Consider the following 17,289-nt stretch of genomic DNA (forward strand, 5'->3'; position numbering starts at 1 on the left):
CCCAGCATAACCAAAATAAAAGCAAAACAGAATAAACAAAAAGAGAAAATCCATGCCATTTATTACTTAACACTTAGTACAAGCATGTCACAAGGAAACAAACAATAATGTAGCTTAAAAAAGTTAGAAACTGAAAAGGAAATACAAAGAAAACACAGCAGTAAAGAAGTTTTAGCATAATGGGTTTTAGCTCTGAAAATCAGAACACTTGATACAAAAATATAAGAGCTGCTTGCTGCTGCTGCTGCTGCTAAGTAGCTTCAGTCATGTCCGACTCTGTGTGACCCCATAGACGCAGCCCACCAGGCTCCCCCATCCCTGGGATTCTCCAGGCAAGAACACTGGAGTGGGTTGCCATTTCCTTCTCCAATGCATGAAAGTGAAAAGTGAAACGGAAGTCGCTCAGTAGTGTCCGACTCTTAGCGACTCCATGGACTGCAGCCTACCAGGCTCCTCCGTCCATGGGATTTTCCAGGCAAGAGTACTGGAGTGGGGTGCCACAGAGTGACTATTTTCCTTTTCTCTGAGGATGCCCAATGAACTCCATGGACTCTTGTCGAAGCTTCCCTCAAAAACAGCTTAAAATCCTATTGGAAAGTACAGGCTCCTATACTAGCAGACATAACAAAAGAAACAGACTCACAGATAGAACAGATGAGTGGTTACCAGTGAGGAGAGGGAAGGGAGGGAGCGGTAATACGAGGGTGTGGGGTTAAGAGGCACAAACTACGATGTATCAAATAAGCTACAAGGACATGTTGTACAACCCAGAGGATATAGCCAATTTTTATAACTATAAATGAAGTATAGCCTTGAAAAGCTGCACATGACTATATAGTACATCAACTATACTTCAATAAAAAAACAAATATGATAATCTTATGAATGTCTTTGTACAACCATTACTGTTAGTGATGTAGTAATGCACAGGATTCCAGTCACATGTAGCTTCACGACCACTAAATGTTATTTGAGATGGTTCTGGGCTATGAGCTGTTCAATGAAGTCTTTGTCTTCCATCTTCCACTGAATCCACACCTTTTGTTCTATCTAAAGTCTCCCTTTCTTGCGGTGTGTACTTCATTCCATCATGTCTGACAATGACAGAATGAAGAAAGCAACCAAAGCCCCTGTACCTGGAGGTGACTGAGAGGTGGGGGAGGTCAAGTTTTCTCAAGGCTTGACCCCTCAGTTTTCTGAGACTGCCTTTCCTTAGTACCTGAGCAAGTTTCACCTTGGTAGTGATGGAGAGGGACAAATTCCTATCTTTTATGTCTTCTCTTGAGACACCATGATCCTTTGATCTTTGCATCAAATGAGGAGCATCTATTTAGTGTGAGCTTGTTATTCTGTGAACACCCACTGGGGTATGCATTCGGAGAAACTAATGTTTATGGGCTTTGGTGTTTCATTTTCCTAAAATTGTTCTTGAGGCAGCTGTGGTATAAACCACGGTGTACCACAATGGGCATTAGAGGACTATTAGTTCAAATACCAGTTCAGTTCAGTTCAGTTCAGTCGCTCAGTCATCTCCGACTCTTTGCTACCCCATGAACCACAGCACGCCAGGCCTCCCTGTCCATCACCAACACCCGGAGTCCACCTAAACCCATGTCCATTGAGTCGGTGATGCCATCCAACCATCTCATCCTCTGTCGTCCTCTTTTCCTCCTGCCCTCAATCTCTCCCAACATCAGGGTCTTTTCCAATGAGTCAACGCTTCGCATGAGGTGGCCAAAGTATTGGAGTTTCAGCTTCAACATCAGTCCTTCCAATGAACACCCAGGACTGATTTCCTTTAGGATGGACTGGTTGAATCTCCTTGCAGTACAAGGAACTCTCAAGAGTCTTCTCCAACACCACAGTTCAAAAGCACCCATTCTTTGGCACTCAGCTTTCTTTATAGTCCAACTCTCACATCCATACATGACTATTGGAAAAACCATAGCCTTGACTAGACGGACCTTTGTTGGCAAAATGAGGTCTCTGCTTTTTAATATGCTGTCTAGGTTAGTCATAGCTTTACTTCCAAGGAGTAACTGTCTTTTAATTTCATGGCCTCAGTCACCATCTGCAGTGATTTTGGAGCCCAAGAAAATAAAGATTAAAAGATTAAAACTGGTTCAAATAACAGCTTTGTCATTTATTAGCTGTGGGACACTGGACACATCTCGTGTTCTCTATGAATAATTTCCCTTTCCCCATTTGAAAAAGAAAAATTAAAAATTTTTTCTTCTAGTGATATTTTTGAGGGGAGGGGGAGGATAATTTAATGGTTGCTGCTGCTGCTGCTGCTGCTAAGTCGCTTCAGTCGTGTCTGACTCTGTGCGACCCCATAGACGGTAGCCCACCAGGCTCCACCGTCCCTGGGATTCTCCAGGCAAGAGTACTGGAGTGGGTTGCCATTGCCTTCTCCAATTTAATGGTAAAATATGTAAATTTTCTTTTAGCTAAGAACTTGATACATGTTTAGACCTTCAAGATGTATGAGTTATATTACCTGGTTTATGTTTAAGAAGCTATAATGTTAGTATGGTACAGTAAAATATTTCAAAAGGCTTTCATTTTCAAGGACAAATATATTAGTATCTGATAAAGCATTAAAGGATAAGCATTTTGTAATATACAACATTTGCCCTCAAAGTCATAAATTCTCAACTGGTTACTAGTCAGAGAATCCAGAATGTTGAGCAACTTTTTGATTAAATCATTTATTAGTTCACTAGTCATCAACCTCCTGGAGTGTTTAAAGAAAACTCACCAGGTTGTTCCACCCCCCACTTGTTAAACTGGAATGCTCAGATGGGTCATTAAAAAAAAAACGGCAAGAACAAAACAAACAGCACCATATTTTAATCTTTATCGCAGGGCTAAAGTCCCTTCAAAAGAGAGATTAAAGTAGACCTAGCTGACTGTTCACTTTCTGAGTTAGAGGCACAGGTTGAATTAGCAGGGACTGTTATAAAAGCTTTAGGTTTCAGGCTCACAGTCTTCTGAGTAAGAAGAGAAGGCGCCAATGGATCTGGCTGTGGTCCTGGTGCTCTGTCTCTCCTGTCTGCTTCTCCTCTCACTCTGGAAACAGAGCTCTGGGAAAGGGAAGCTACCGCCGGGCCCCACTCCTCTCCCGATTCTTGGAAATATCCTACAGTTAGATGTTAAGAACATTGGCAAATCCTTAAGCAATGTAAGTAGGTTTTATGTTCCTCCAGTGGTTTGCAAAGGGTAAGTAAGTGAACATCTGCTTTAAAAAATATATATTAAAATACATTACAATATCTTAAAATTACTAAAATATGTCATTTTAAAGCAAATACTCCAGTGGAATATTACTTTTTGTCTGTCACTGTCAAGAAGAGTGGAAAGCATTTCTTGAGTAGAGAAACATTTAGGTCTCTGTATAACTGAATCAAAATTATAACGTGGCAAAAGATTGGAGTATTGCTTCTTTTCTTCGTTTCACCACATTTGCTATGATTTTTGGCTGAAGATAAATGATAAGGGAAGTGTTTTGTGATTAGCGATGTCATTCAAGAAGTCATCAATTATATAAACTGCACGTTTTGTTCAGAATAACCATGAAAATTTAACTTCTGTGAAGAAGTGAACTATGCCTGACGTTAAGGAAATAGCTTGGGATCAGGACAAATACGAGTGAATGAAAGGAAAAAGTCATTATTCAGAGCCGGCTGGGTGGTAACAAAATCCTTTTGGATTCTGCACAAAGCTGCTTTCTTCAAGACATGCTAGATGAAAGTAATTGTTCTTTCATGAGCTGCTGCGTGTCCTGGCACTGACTCTGTGATGCTTGCTTGCTTCCTGTCAGTAATAGCAGCGGATCTTAAATTGGGCTGGGCATTTGAATCACTGAGGGTGGTTTTTAAAAATGTAGATTTCTAGTATTTGTTACTGCTGAGTCAGAATTCCCATGGGATGAGCTTTACAAGTGATCTGGAAGCAGTCAGTTGTATATTGGTTCTGAGGTAGGCACAGGGGTTACCAATAAATGTCTTAGGCACTACAGGTCAACTAAGCCATGGCGAAATTTGGGTCTTCTCTTTAGTAAAAATTTCTCCAAAGAAAACATACAGATGGCCATAGACACATGAAAAGATGCTCAATATCACTATTAGAGAAATGCAAATCAAAACTACAGTGAGATATCACCTCACACTGGTCCAAATGGCCTAAATAATAAAAAGTCTACAAATAAAAAATGTTGGAGAGGATGTACAGAAAAGAGAACATTCCTACACTGTTGGTAGGAATAGAAACTAGTGCAGCCACTATGGAAAACAGTATGGAGGGTTCTCAGGAAACTAAAAATAGAATCACCACATGATCCAGCAAATCACTCCTGGACATAACACCCAGAAAAACTATAGTTCAAAGAGATCCAGAGATCAAATTGTCAACTCCGCTGGATCATGGAAAAAGCAAGAGAGTTCCAGAAAAACATCTATTTCTGCTTTATTGACTATGCCAAAGCCTTTGACTGTGTGGATCACAGTAAACTGTGGGAAATTCTGAAAGAGATGGGAATACCAGACCACCTGACCTGCCTCTTGAGAAATCTGTATGCAGGTCAGGAAGCAACAGTTAGAACTGGACATGGAACAACAGACTGGTTCCAAATAGGAAAAGGAGTACGTCAAGGCTGTATATTGTCACCCTGTTTATTTAACTTCTATGCAGAGTACATCATGAGAAATGCTGGACTGGAAGAAGCACAAGCTGGAATCAAGATTGCCAGAGAAATATCAATAACCTCAGATATGTAGATGACACCACCCTTATGGCAGAAAGTGAAGAGGAACTAAAAAGCCTCTTGATGAAAGTGAAAGTGGAGAGTGAAAAAGTTGGCTTAAAGCTCAACATTCAGAAAACGAAGATCATGGCATCTGGTCCCATCACATCATGGGAAATAGATGGGGAAACAGTGGAAACAGTGTCAGACTTTATTTTGGGGGGCTCCAAAATCACTGCAGATGGTGACTGCAGCCATGAAATTAAAAGACGCTTACTCCTTGGAAGAAAAATTATGACCAACCTAGATAGCATATTCAAAAGCAGAGACATTACTTTGCCAACAAAGGTCTGTCTAGTCAAGGCTATGGTTTTTCCTGTGGTCATGTATGGATGTGAGAGTTGGACTGTGAAGAAAGCTGAGCACTGAAGAATTGATGCTTTTGAACCGTGGTGTTGGAGAAGACTCTTGAGAGTCCCTTGGACTGCAAGGAGATCCAACCAGCCCATTCTGAAGAAGATCAGCCCTGGGATTTCTTTGGAAGGAATAATGCTAAAGCTGAAACTGCAGTACATTGGCCACCTCATGTGAAGAGTTGACTCATTGGAAAAGACTCTGATGGTGGGAGGGATTGGGAGCAGGAGGAGAAGGGGATGACAGAGGATGAGATGGCTGGATGGCATCACTGACTCGATGGATGTGAGTCTGAGTGAACTCTGGGAGTTGGTGATGGAAAAGGAGGCCTGGAGTGCTGTGATTCATGGGGTCGCAAAGAGTCAGCGACTGAACTGAACTGAACTGAACTATTACATCTCCATTTCTGCATATGAAGTGACTTGTTCCAAGTAATTTCTAGGTAGTAAAACACCTAGAATTTGAACTCTAAAGCCATGCTTTGGTGACTGTAAGATTTTCTAGAACAAATCTGATTGTAAACCATTTTGTGTTTATGTTTCACTAGATCCTCAGGGGAAAAAGGGGTGCTTACCTTGACTTTTCAGATTTTAGAAACATTTCCGGAGGATCAACTTGTCTAGTGAATGTAGAGCTTAATTTAACTAAAGTCTTGATTCCAAACCCTTTAAATCTGACCTAAAATTTTTTATCCCTTTTTATCTTTCAATATACGCATATAATTGTCCTGTATTCTATCTTGTTGGCTCCTTTTCAGTTCATCTCAAATTGCAACTGCCTGGGGACAGAATTTGAAACTTAAAACTAAATGTTTATAAATTTATAAAGCATTGCTACCTTTTTTACTAAGCAAAAAAAAAAAAAAAAAAGTTAGGAGTACATTTAATTCTATGGAACCCAGGAAAGGGACTTGAAAACTGAATAAGAAACTTTCTGAAAAGTCAAGAACTGACTTTTGTTCTCTTCTTTGAAAAGAAACTATTAATATTTTTACCATAATTTCTAATGCCAACTATGGCTTCCTTTAACATTTCTCCTGTTTTAAGGAGAACTATATTAGCTTCCTAAACAACAAAAAAATCCAATGAGATATACACCTGATATAAAAGTACCCATAGTTTCTTATACTGTCTCTTTTTCATTGTTCTTGTTCAAAAACAGAAAGAAGGACAGGACAGGAAAAACAGCATTTAGGCTTTAATGTAAAGTAATTATTAAAAGAGATTAGCCCTGGAAATCATACTTCTCTGTGGTAGCCCTTAACGTTTAAGGATCAGGAAATAAAATATCCCACTATTACACAAACAGAACCAACTTATATAAATAATGAAATTACTCACGTGTGAGCCCTAGAGTATACTCCCTTCTCTGTGGTTTGATTTACATAAGGGAAGAATGTAAGTTCGTCTGTCTTGAGAATGAATGAAGGATATGTTTGTTTGAACCACTGAAAGGAGTTTTCTTAATGGCTGAAGCCATTTTATAATGTAGAAATCCCTTTTTCCTATTTTGAGTAAGAAAGGCCATTCTTAATATGGTGTCCAACAACTAAAACAATCTGAGAATTTGTTACTTGTCTGTGATGTAAACTGACTCCCCCTTCCCTTACCATCCGCTGCCCTCGGGGACTCTTTGGTAGGCGTTTGCTTTACAGCATGCAGGGGCTTGCCCAGTGACTCAGTGGTAAAGAATCCACCTGCAATCAAGGACATGCAGGAGATGCCAGTTCGATCCCTGCGTGGGGAAGATCTCCTGGAGGAGGGCATGGCAATCCACTCTAGTATTCTTGCTGGGATGATCCCCTGGACAGAGGAGCCTGGTGGGCTGCAGGCCATAGGGTCGCAAAGAGTCAGACACGACTGAAGTAACCAAGTACACAGCATGTATCTAGGACGCTTGTTCCTAGAACTGGCTGCCCACTGCCGCTAGGAAGTCTACCGGGTGATGCTTCTAGTGCCAGGCCGAGTTGTCCGCCACCTCAGAGCTGCTGGTGGTCTATTAGTGAGGAGCTGCTGGTGATCAGCCGCCTGGGCTGGGATTTCAGACTCAGGACGAGCACATTGCTTTGCACTTGATCCACTTCCAGCACCTCGTGCTCAGTGGTACCACCGCTCAGGTGTCCCAGGCTCCCACTGGCACCTCCCCCCAGTGCAATCGCTTTGTGGCCCAATTGGTGATGGGCACCGCCATCTTCATGATGTCCTGTTACAAGTTGCTGCTGCTGCTGCTGCTAAGTCGCTTCAGTCATGTCCGACTCTGTGCGACCCCACAGACTGCAGCCCACCAGGCTCCCCCGTCCCTGGGATTCTCCAGGCAAGAACACTGGAGTGGGTTGCCATTTCCTTCTCCAATTCATGAAAGTGAAAAGTGAAAGTGAAGTTGCTTGGTTGTGTCTGACTCTTAGCGACCCCACGGACTGCAGCCTACCAGGCTCCTCCGTCCATGGCAGGAGGAGCATTTTCATTTTCTCCGTCCATTTGCTAGCCAAGAGTACCGGAGTGGGGTGCCATTGCCTTGTCCACTGTTACAAGTTACTGAATGTAATTCCGTGTGCTGTACGGTAAGCCTTGTTGCTTTTCTGTCTCATGTATAGTAGTTTGTATCTGTTAATCTCTTACCCCTAATTTGTCCCTCATCCACTTTGGTTACCCACAAATTTGTTTTCTGTGTCTGTGAGTCTGTTTACAATTTGTATATAGATTCATTTGTATTTTTTAAAGATTCTCTATATAAGCGATATCATGTAGTATCTTTCTTTTTCTGACTTAGTTCAGTTCAGTTCAGTCGCTCAGTCGTGTCCGACTCTTTGAGACCCCATGAATCGCAGCATGCCAGGCCTCCCTGTCCATCACCAACTTCCAGAGTTCACTCAGATTCACGTCCATCGAGTCAGTGATGCCATCCAGCCATCTCATCCTCTGTCCCTCTTCTCCTCCTGCCCCCAATCCCTCCCAGCATCAGAGTCTTTTCCAATGAGTCAACTCTTCACATGAGGTGGCCAAAGTACTGGAGTTTCAGCTTTAGCATCATTCCTTCCAAAGAAATCCCAGGGCTGATCTCCTTCAGAATGGACTGGTTGGATCTCCTTGCAGTCCAAGGGACTCTCAAGAGTCTTCTCCAACACCACGGTTCAAAAGCATCAATTCTTTGGTGCTCAGTTTTCTTCACAGTCCAACTCTCACATCCATACATGACCACTGGAAAAATCATAGCCTTGACTAGACAGACCTTTGTTGGCAAAGTAATGTCTCTGCTTTTCAATATGCTGTCTAGGTTGGTCATAACTTTTCTTCCAAGGAGTAAGCATCTTTTAATTTCATGGCTGCAGTCACCATCTGCAGTGATTTGGGAGCCCCCCAAAATAAAGTCTGACACTATTTCCACTGTTTCCCCATCTATTTCTGACTTAGTTCACTAAGCTTATTCTCTAGGCCCATCTGTGTTGCTGCAACATTTTATTGTTTTTTTTTTTTTATGGCTTAGCAATATTCCATTGTATGTATATACCACATATACTTAAGCCATTTATCTGTTAAGTGCACTTGGGTTGCTTCTATGTCTTGGCTATTATAAGTAGTGCTGCTGTGAACATTGGGATGCGTTATCTTTTTGAATTAGAGTCCCATTTTTTTTTTTCTTGGTATATACCCAAGAGTGAAATTGCTGGATTATATGGTAGTTTTATTTTTAGTTTTTAAAGGAATTTCCACACTGTTCTCCTTAGTGGCTGCACCAATGTACACTCCCACCAACAGTGTAAGAGGCTTCCCTTTCCTCCACACCCTCTTCAGCATTTAGCACTTGTAGACATTTCGATGATAACCACAATGGTACCTCATTGTGGTTTCAATTTTCACTTCTCTAATTGTTAGTGATTTTTTTTTTTGGATTGTTAGTGATTTAAAGAATCTTTTCATTGCATGTTGGCCATCTGTAGGTGCTTCTTCAGAGAAAGGTCTATTTAGGTCTTCTGCTTTATTATGCTGAGATATGTTCCCTCTATACCCACTTTAGTGAGACTGATTTTTTTTCCCTCATGAATGGATGTTGAATTATCATACTTATAAATCCCAAAGAAAGGCAATGCCAAAGAATGCTCAAACTACTGCACAGCTGCACTCATCTCACTCGCTAGTAAAGTAATGCTCAAAATTCTCCAAGCCAGGCTTCAAGCCGTACGTGAACTGTGAACTTCCAGATGTTCAAGATGGATTTAGAAAAGGCAGAGGAACCAGAGATCAAATTGCCAACATCCATTGGATCACTGAAAAAGCAAGAGAGTTCGAGAAAAACATCTACTTCTGCTTTATTGACTATGCCAAAGCCTTTGACTGTGTGGATCACAATAAACTGTGGAAAATTCTGAATGAGATGGGAATACCAGACCACCTGACCTGCCTCTTGAGAAGTCTATACTCAGACCAAGAAGCAACAATTAGAACTGGACATGGAACAACAGACTGGTTCCAAATGGAACCAGAGTAAAAGAGTACCTCAAAGCTGTATATCGTCACCCTGCTTATTTAACTTATATGCAGAATACGTCATGAGAAACACTGGACTGGATGAAGCACAAGCTGGAATCAAGATTGCTGGGAGAAATACCGATAACCTCAGATATGCAGATGACACCACCCTTATTGCAAAAAGCGAAGAAGAACTAAAAAGCCTCTTGATGAAAGTGAAAGAGGAGAGTGAAAAAGTTGGCTTAAAACTCAACATTCAGAAAACTAAGATCATGGCAACTGGTCCCATCACTTCATGGCAAATAGATGGGGAAACAGTGGAAACAGTGACAGATTTTATTTTTGGGGGCTCCAAAATCACTGCAGATGGTGACTGCAGCCACGAAATTAAATGATGCTTGCTCCTTGGAAGAAAAGTCATGACCAACTTAGATAGCATATTCAAAAGCAGAGACATTACTTTGCCAGCAAAGGTCTGTCTAGTCAAAGCTATGGTTTTTACAGTGATCATGTATGGATGTGAGAGTTGGACTATAAAGAAAGCTGAACACTAAAGAACTGATGCTTTTGAACTGTGGTGTTGGAGAAGACTCTTGAGAGTCCTTTGGACTGCAAGGAGATCCAACCAGTCCATCCTAAAGGAAATCAGTCCCGAATATTTGTTGGAAGGACTGATTCTGAAGCTGAAACTCCAGTACTTTGGCCACCTGATGTGAAGAACTGATTCACTGGAAAAGACCCTGATGGGAAAAGATTGAAGTAGAGAGGTGAAGGGGACAACAGAGGATGAGATGGTTGGATGGCATCACCGACTCAATGGACAGGAATTTAAGTAAACTCCGGGAGTTGGTGATGGACAGGGAGGCCTGGTGTGCTGCAGTCCATGGGGTCGCAAGGAGTTGGACATGATAGTGACTGAACTGATATTGATATATAAGATCCAGAAATGTTTGTAGTTATGTGTGGGAGAATAAATTATCAACAATATTATGATAATAACAGTCTTAATCATGAGCAAAGTAGACCAAATTGTGACTTCTTTTGCTAATATTTGCATTTTCTTTCCATTTCCCAGCTCTCAAACACCTATGGCCCTGTGTTCACAGTGTATTTTGGCTTGAGGCCCACTGTTGTGTTGCATGGGTATGAAGCAGTGAAAGAAGCCCTAATTGATCAGGGAGAAGAATTTTCTGGAAGAGGCAATATCCCAATGTCTCAAAGAGTTAATAAAGGATATGGTAAGTGTGCATATGCACATGTCCAACATTGGTAATGGGGGTGGGGAGAATGGAAAAGAGGAATTTGAAAAGCCCCCTCAGCAGAGCTTGGTCCATCTCTGAGGCTGCCAAGTGTCAGCTCACTCCTCCTTCTCTAGGGCCTTCCTCCTAGTCTCTGTTTCCCCTCCTGGCAGGAATCATTTTCAGCAACGGGAAGAGATGGAAGGAGATCCGACGCTTCTCCCTCATGACCCTGCGGAATTTTGGGATGGGGAAGAGGAGCATCGAGGACCGCGTTCAAGAAGAAGCGCACTGCCTGGTGGAGGAGTTGAGAAAAACCAACGGTGGGTGATTCTATGCTCTGTAATTCTGACCTCAGCAGACCGCTCATTTCTCCAGGGACGCCCTTGGAAACATTTCAGGGGCGGTCACATCTTTCATACGGTTCCTGGTTTTCAGCCTTCCCATGGAGAAGAGAGAGAGGAGAGAGCCAAAAGGGCTTTTGTGTATCTATGCTTGTTGTGTGTGTACACCCAGGATGGGGCATATAGTGTGGATTAAAGGTCATTTAATCCTATTCTGATTTGAAATTTTTGTTTTCACATCATTAGGACATGAAGGTAGGAGGTTTTGAGTCTCATTTTTGTGTGTGTGTGCATTAGAGAGCAATTTCCCTCCCCATAGTGTCAGTTTGGGTTATCTATTCCAGAACATTTCATCAGGGAATACTTGTCAAGTGGACACGGTGGGAATGAATTCATCATGCCCCTCTGGAGGGCATGTGCTTTCACTTAATTGGCCTGTATTTGTATGGTCAACCTTACTCAGATGTCTGAGGGTTTCTTCAGACACTCATTGCCTACAGTTCTAGCCAGTAATGATACTTTTCTATGGTTCTAATTACTTAGGTATCCTTCAGTGCAGGCCTCATCTATTGTGATTTCCTTGTAAACAACTGTTTTAAAATTATCAGCTTGAGTTATTTAATGTTGCTTCTAAGTTACAGTATTGTTTTATGAATTCTAAGAAATAGATGCTATAGAATAATCCTAAAGTTTACACAAATACGAGGTTATAAAATGATTTATTTGGATTTCAGCCTGCCTTCCTAATTAGTTGCTTCCAACTTCAACTTTCTCTTTACATTTATCTCCCCTCCCTTACTGGTAAAGAATCTGCCTGCAGTGTTGGAGACCTGGGTTCAGTCCCTGGGTTGGGACGATCCCCTGGAGAAGGGAAAGGCTACCCACTCCAGTATTCTGGCCTAGAGAATTCCATAGACTGTATAGTCCATGGGGTTGCAAAAAGTCAGACATGACTGAGAAACTTTCACTTTCCTTTTCCCATGTTTTGTATTTTCCATATTTTATGATACTTTGACATCTTGGAAGGCCTTGCAGACCTGGGGAGCAACTGCCTCTCCCAGGGTTAGTTAATCCTGAGATAGAGCATCACATCTTTTCTATGAGCGTGCCTTTGATTTTTAAGCCAACCATCCAGAGCCCATACCCTCTGGATACCTACTTTATGAAACCCTCACATACCAAGCCAATATTCTCCCTGCCCTAAATTAACCCAAGGCATTATGGGACAACCAGGGACCATCCCTACTGCCTAGCTGCTGCTACTGCTGCTAAGTCACTCCAGTCGTGTCTGACTCTGTGCGACCCCATAGACGGCAGCCCACCAGGCTCCACCGTCCCTGGGATTCTCCAGGCAAGAACACTGGAGTGGGTTGCCATTTCCTCCTCCAATGCGTGAAAGTGAAAAGTGAAAGTGAAGCTGCTCAGTCGTGTCCGCCTCTTCGAGACCCCGAAGACTGTAACCTACTAGGCTCCTCCGTCCATGGGATTCTCCAGGCAAGAGTACTGGAGTGGGTTGCCATTGCCTTCTCCCTACTGCCTAGAGCCCTCTGAAATTATCCAAACTATCCAATCCTAAGGTTAGTTAGCATACTGACCCCACCTTGCTCATTTCTTCCATGAAACCCCTGTGAAAGCTCTGCTCCATGCTGTCTCCTGACCAATCTTGGTGCTTCCCCACGTGGTCCTGGGTGATGTACCCCTCCTCTTGGGAATAAACTATCTTCTCTATGGCTATCATCTCCTGATCTGTTGACCTCATCATGTGAATAAAAATAAAACCCCAAGTACATTTTAAAACAATTGGGTTTGGGATTAAAACTCTTAGGGTAATTTTTCACCCCTACTGCTAGCTGTACTGATTTATGAAGCGCTTGTCACAATGAATCTTATTTTCGGTCTGGATTCCAAACTATCTGCTTTGTAAGTCTTCCTCTCCAGTGACCTGATAGGAAAGATTAAAAATCAGATTTTAGTCGTCACACACATGGACATTTCATTTTAACCTTTCTTGTTTGCTTTGTGATTGAAGTTTGAAGTGGAGAATTCTTACTTTTATTTTAGGCAAACAAATCTTAGAGTTTGCAGTTTATTTGTGTTACTTTTTCTTCTCATACAATGTGGATGACTTTTACTCATTTTTCCATCAAACACCTGAATTTTTCCATAATCTTTCTCTCTTAAATCTCTTCCTTTCTTGATCCTACCAGTCATTCCTTCAACTATTTATTATATATAAAAGGTTCCCAGGTTCCTAAATATTTTTTCTTTCTTACATCAGTGCTTAATTGTTTAGCTTACCAGATAGATGTGATTCTGTACTGATAGATAACTTGAATTGTTGTTTTTAACCGGACCTTTAACATTTTTTTCCATTCTTCAAAATAACCAACAATTTGGCTCAAGGCAGTGAAAGAAATGGAGATTTTGGGAACAAGTTATTAAACAAACTAGGATGGCTGAATGGTTAGGATTCTGGGCTCTCTCTGCCATGGGTCCATGTTCAGTTTGTGGTTGGTGAGCTAAGATCCCTCAAACTGTGCAGCCCAGCTAAAACGTTAAAAAAAAAAAAGGTCTGTTAAACAAACAAAGGATGGTATGGTCAACTCATATTAAAGGCAATAATGATGTATTTTAAGCATACTTAAATTTTTGCTGATAAGGGAATTTCTATGTAAATGTTGATTTATATATTCTATAATTATCTGTTATCCACAGCAAAGTTGTATATTTATATTTTAACAGTGTTTTATAAATCTTTTCCATTCTTTAGGGTCACCCTGTGATCCCACTTTCATCCTGGGCTGCGCTCCCTGCAATGTGATCTGCTCCATTATTTTCCAAAATCGGTTTGATTATACAGATCAGAATTTTCTTAACTTGCTAGACAAATTTAATGAAAATCTCCAGGTTGTGAGCTCCCCATGGATGCAGGTGAGGGCATGCTCCTTTTTTCCTGAGAAGTCATCTGTGTTCTTTTCTCTGACAAGTTCATAATTCAGTATGGACCAAGCTGTGAAGAGAATGTTTGAAAACTGAACATTTTTTAAATTTATTTATTTTATTTATTATTATTATTTTTTTTACTTTACAATATTGTATTGGTTTTGCCATACATCAACATGCATCCACCACGGGTGTACACGTGTTTCCCATCCTGAACCCCCCTCCTACCTCCCTCCCCATACCATCCCTCTGGGTCATCCCAGTGCACCAGCCCCAAGCTTCCTGTATACTGCATAGAACCTGGACTGGCGATTCATTTCTTATGTGATATTATACATGTTTTAATGCCATTCTCCTAAATCATCCCCCCCTCCCTCTCCCACAGAGTCCAAAGGACTGTTCTATACATCTGTGTCTCTTTTGCTGTCTTGCATACAGGGTTGTCATTACCATCTTTCTAAATTCCATATATATGTGTTAGTATACTGTATTGGTGTTTTTCTTTCTGGCTTGCTTCACTCTGTATAATAGGCTCCAGTTTCATCCACCAGTGTGGCAACTGGGAATCAGATTTTCCCCTCTTTGTTTTGTTTTTTTTTAGTTTGATATAGTTTCTGTTTGTTTGACTTTTGCTGCTGCTGCTGCTGTGTCGCTTCAGTCGTGTCCGACTCTGTGTGACCCCATTAGACCCCATAGAGCCCACCAGGCTCTGCCCTGGGATTCTCCAGGCAAAAACACTGGAGTGGGTTGCCATTTCCTTCTCCAATGCATGAAAGTGAAAAGTGAAAGTGAAGTTGCTCAGTCGTGTCCAACTCCTAGCGACCCCATGGACTGCACCCTACCAGGTTCCTCTGTCCATGGGATTTTCTAGGCAAAAGTACTGGAGTGGGGTGCCATTGCCTTCTCCATTGACTTTTGCAAGCTGTAGCTATTCATTTATTTAGTGACTTTTCTAAACTGTTTTGGCACAATCTCTTTTTTTTTGTCTAGTGTGGTTGCTGAAATTTCTGTTCCTTTAGCTTATTATGTTCAACTAGTATTTGAATAGAGTTTTTTGATTTTTGTTTTTTTTTTTTTTGCTTTTTTCTTTTTAAAAAATTGAATAAAATATTCTTTAAAATCTATAGTGCTTTACAGTTTTCAGAAGTTTCACACACAAGATTTCATATAATCCTATAAAACCCTTTTTTCCCCTCACTACCCTTGTGTTGCCCCTCCATCCTCTCCTCTCCCTCTATAGCTTATTTTCATATCTGTGAGTCTGTGGATAGCAATGCCATTGAATGTGAGGATCCTAAGAGAAGAAAAGTGAGACAAAGAGATGGAGATAGAGAGGAAGGGAGGAAAGAAGAAAGGGAGAAAGGGAGGAAATAAAGGGAAGGAAATGACTCCTAGATTTGTCCTTGTGTGCTTAGTTGCTAGTCATGTCCGACTCTTTGTGATCCTATGGACTGTACCTGCGAGGCTCCTTTGTCCATGGGATTTCCCAGGCTTTTCCCAGTATCCTGGCTTTTCCCAGGGATTTCCCAGTATCCCAAGGATACTGTGGTGGGTTGCCATTTCCATCTCCAGGGGATCTTCCTTACCCAGGGACTGAACTTTTGCATTGGCAGGTGGGTTCTCTTACCACTGAGCAGCCTGGGAATCCTTTAGCCAGGTTATTTTCAACTCTGTCTTGGTCTTCGCTTGTTACTTGCACTCAGCCTAGAGATCAGCCAGAGGTGATAGCTTAGTCTCTTCTTAGGTCTTTTCTTAGCAGGTGTCCTGCCCTGGGCATGTGTATAGCTTTCTGAATTCCTCAGTATACATGGGTGCTTTTGAATGTGCTAATTTCTTAAAGGCACTCCCTCCCCAGCTGTTCTTTCTGGAGTTTGGGGCTCTGTTGTGTGCCTTAACTGTAATCCTTTGCTCCAGGCAACTGTGGGTTTTTCATTAATCTTGCCAGGTCTTTGAGACATCCGTACTGTGTTTCCACCCTAAGTTCCAAGTCAGATGAAACAAAAACAAGTTTCTGTGTCAATACCTCAGGTGGCCCCAGACAGGTTAGAACACAGATACACAGTTCCTTGTTAGTGAGGTCTGCCCTGGTACCACCAGAATGAGGAAGCAGGCTCCCATACCACAAGCTGCCCTTGTTAAGGCCACTGCCAAGGAAGGAGGTGGGACAAGGAGAAAAAGCAATAACAGATCTTTTCTGCTGTTTTTAAGTTATCTTATCCTTGATTCAACATTTATGTGATTGCTGTAAACCTTGGTGCTCTAGAGTTCTGACAAGTTGATTCTGATAGTTTTTGCTTAATTTTCTGACGCTTTTTAAGGCCTTCTGAGTTGTCTACTGCATCATTTTTGCTGATGTTATTCTAAGTGAATGTTTGAAAGTAACAATCCTGCCTTAGTGTCATAAAGTAAACATCTGGGAAAGGTGGCTGTGCTTTTATTTTACAGAGAAAAGAAAAGCCTGAATATAAAGCTGGAATTCAAGACTCTTGACTCCCTGGCCAGTGGTTTTTTCCACTACCCCACCAAAACCCAGTTTCCATAAACTACTTTGGTGACTGCCCAGAAGCATGCCCACAGCACTCAATGAACGTCCAGGCCCTTCCTGGAAGGTTTCCATTGTGCACAGGCTTGTCCTCCAATCGCACTTGGTGATTTCCTCATCATATTACTTAGCAGAAATATCCTACTTTAGGAAGAAAGAGAATATCTCTTTCAGAGAGGAAGAAAGTTTGTGAACAGAGATGCCACCGGGAACACTGGCCAGGGCAGGGGTGTTTGATGCTTTAGTTGGTATCCTAGCTGACCAGGTGATTGGGCTTGGGATGATAAAACTTCCAAACTTCCTTAATCTCTGTCCTCATATATAATATGTGCATCATAGTAATTCATCTTACTCTGTATTTCAAGGTTGTAAAGAAGAATTAATTTAGAAAAAGAGAGAATTGACATAAAAATGCTTTAATAACATAAGGTTGTTGTATGAATATAGGAAATTACTGTCAACTTTTATCACCTGGTCAGAGTTTTCTCCCTTAAATACCTCTATCAGCATAAAGAATTATTTTATATGTATAATATAAAAAGCTCCCCCTGAAGATATAGACCATTTTTATTCACTTCAGTTTTTAACCAGGGCTAGG

At 41.5% G+C, this 17,289-nt stretch overlaps 1 protein-coding gene across 1 annotated transcript in view; it reads left to right on the top strand.

Moving 5' to 3' along the window:
- The first annotated feature begins 2,974 nt into the window (after positions 1 to 2,974).
- Positions 2,975 to 17,289, top strand: part of CYP2C90 (cytochrome P450 family 2 subfamily C member 90) — a 41,338-nt gene continuing 27,023 nt past the window's right edge. The window contains 4 exon segments of the mRNA NM_001076051.1: positions 2,975 to 3,184; positions 10,700 to 10,862; positions 11,036 to 11,185; positions 13,977 to 14,137. Coding sequence (NP_001069519.1) covers positions 3,017 to 3,184; positions 10,700 to 10,862; positions 11,036 to 11,185; positions 13,977 to 14,137 — 642 coding nt within the window. The 5' untranslated portion in view covers positions 2,975 to 3,016.

The sequence above is a fragment of the Bos taurus genome, chromosome 26 (assembly GCF_002263795.3).
Source record: "Bos taurus isolate L1 Dominette 01449 registration number 42190680 breed Hereford chromosome 26, ARS-UCD2.0, whole genome shotgun sequence".
NCBI lineage: Eukaryota > Metazoa > Chordata > Mammalia > Artiodactyla > Bovidae > Bos > Bos taurus.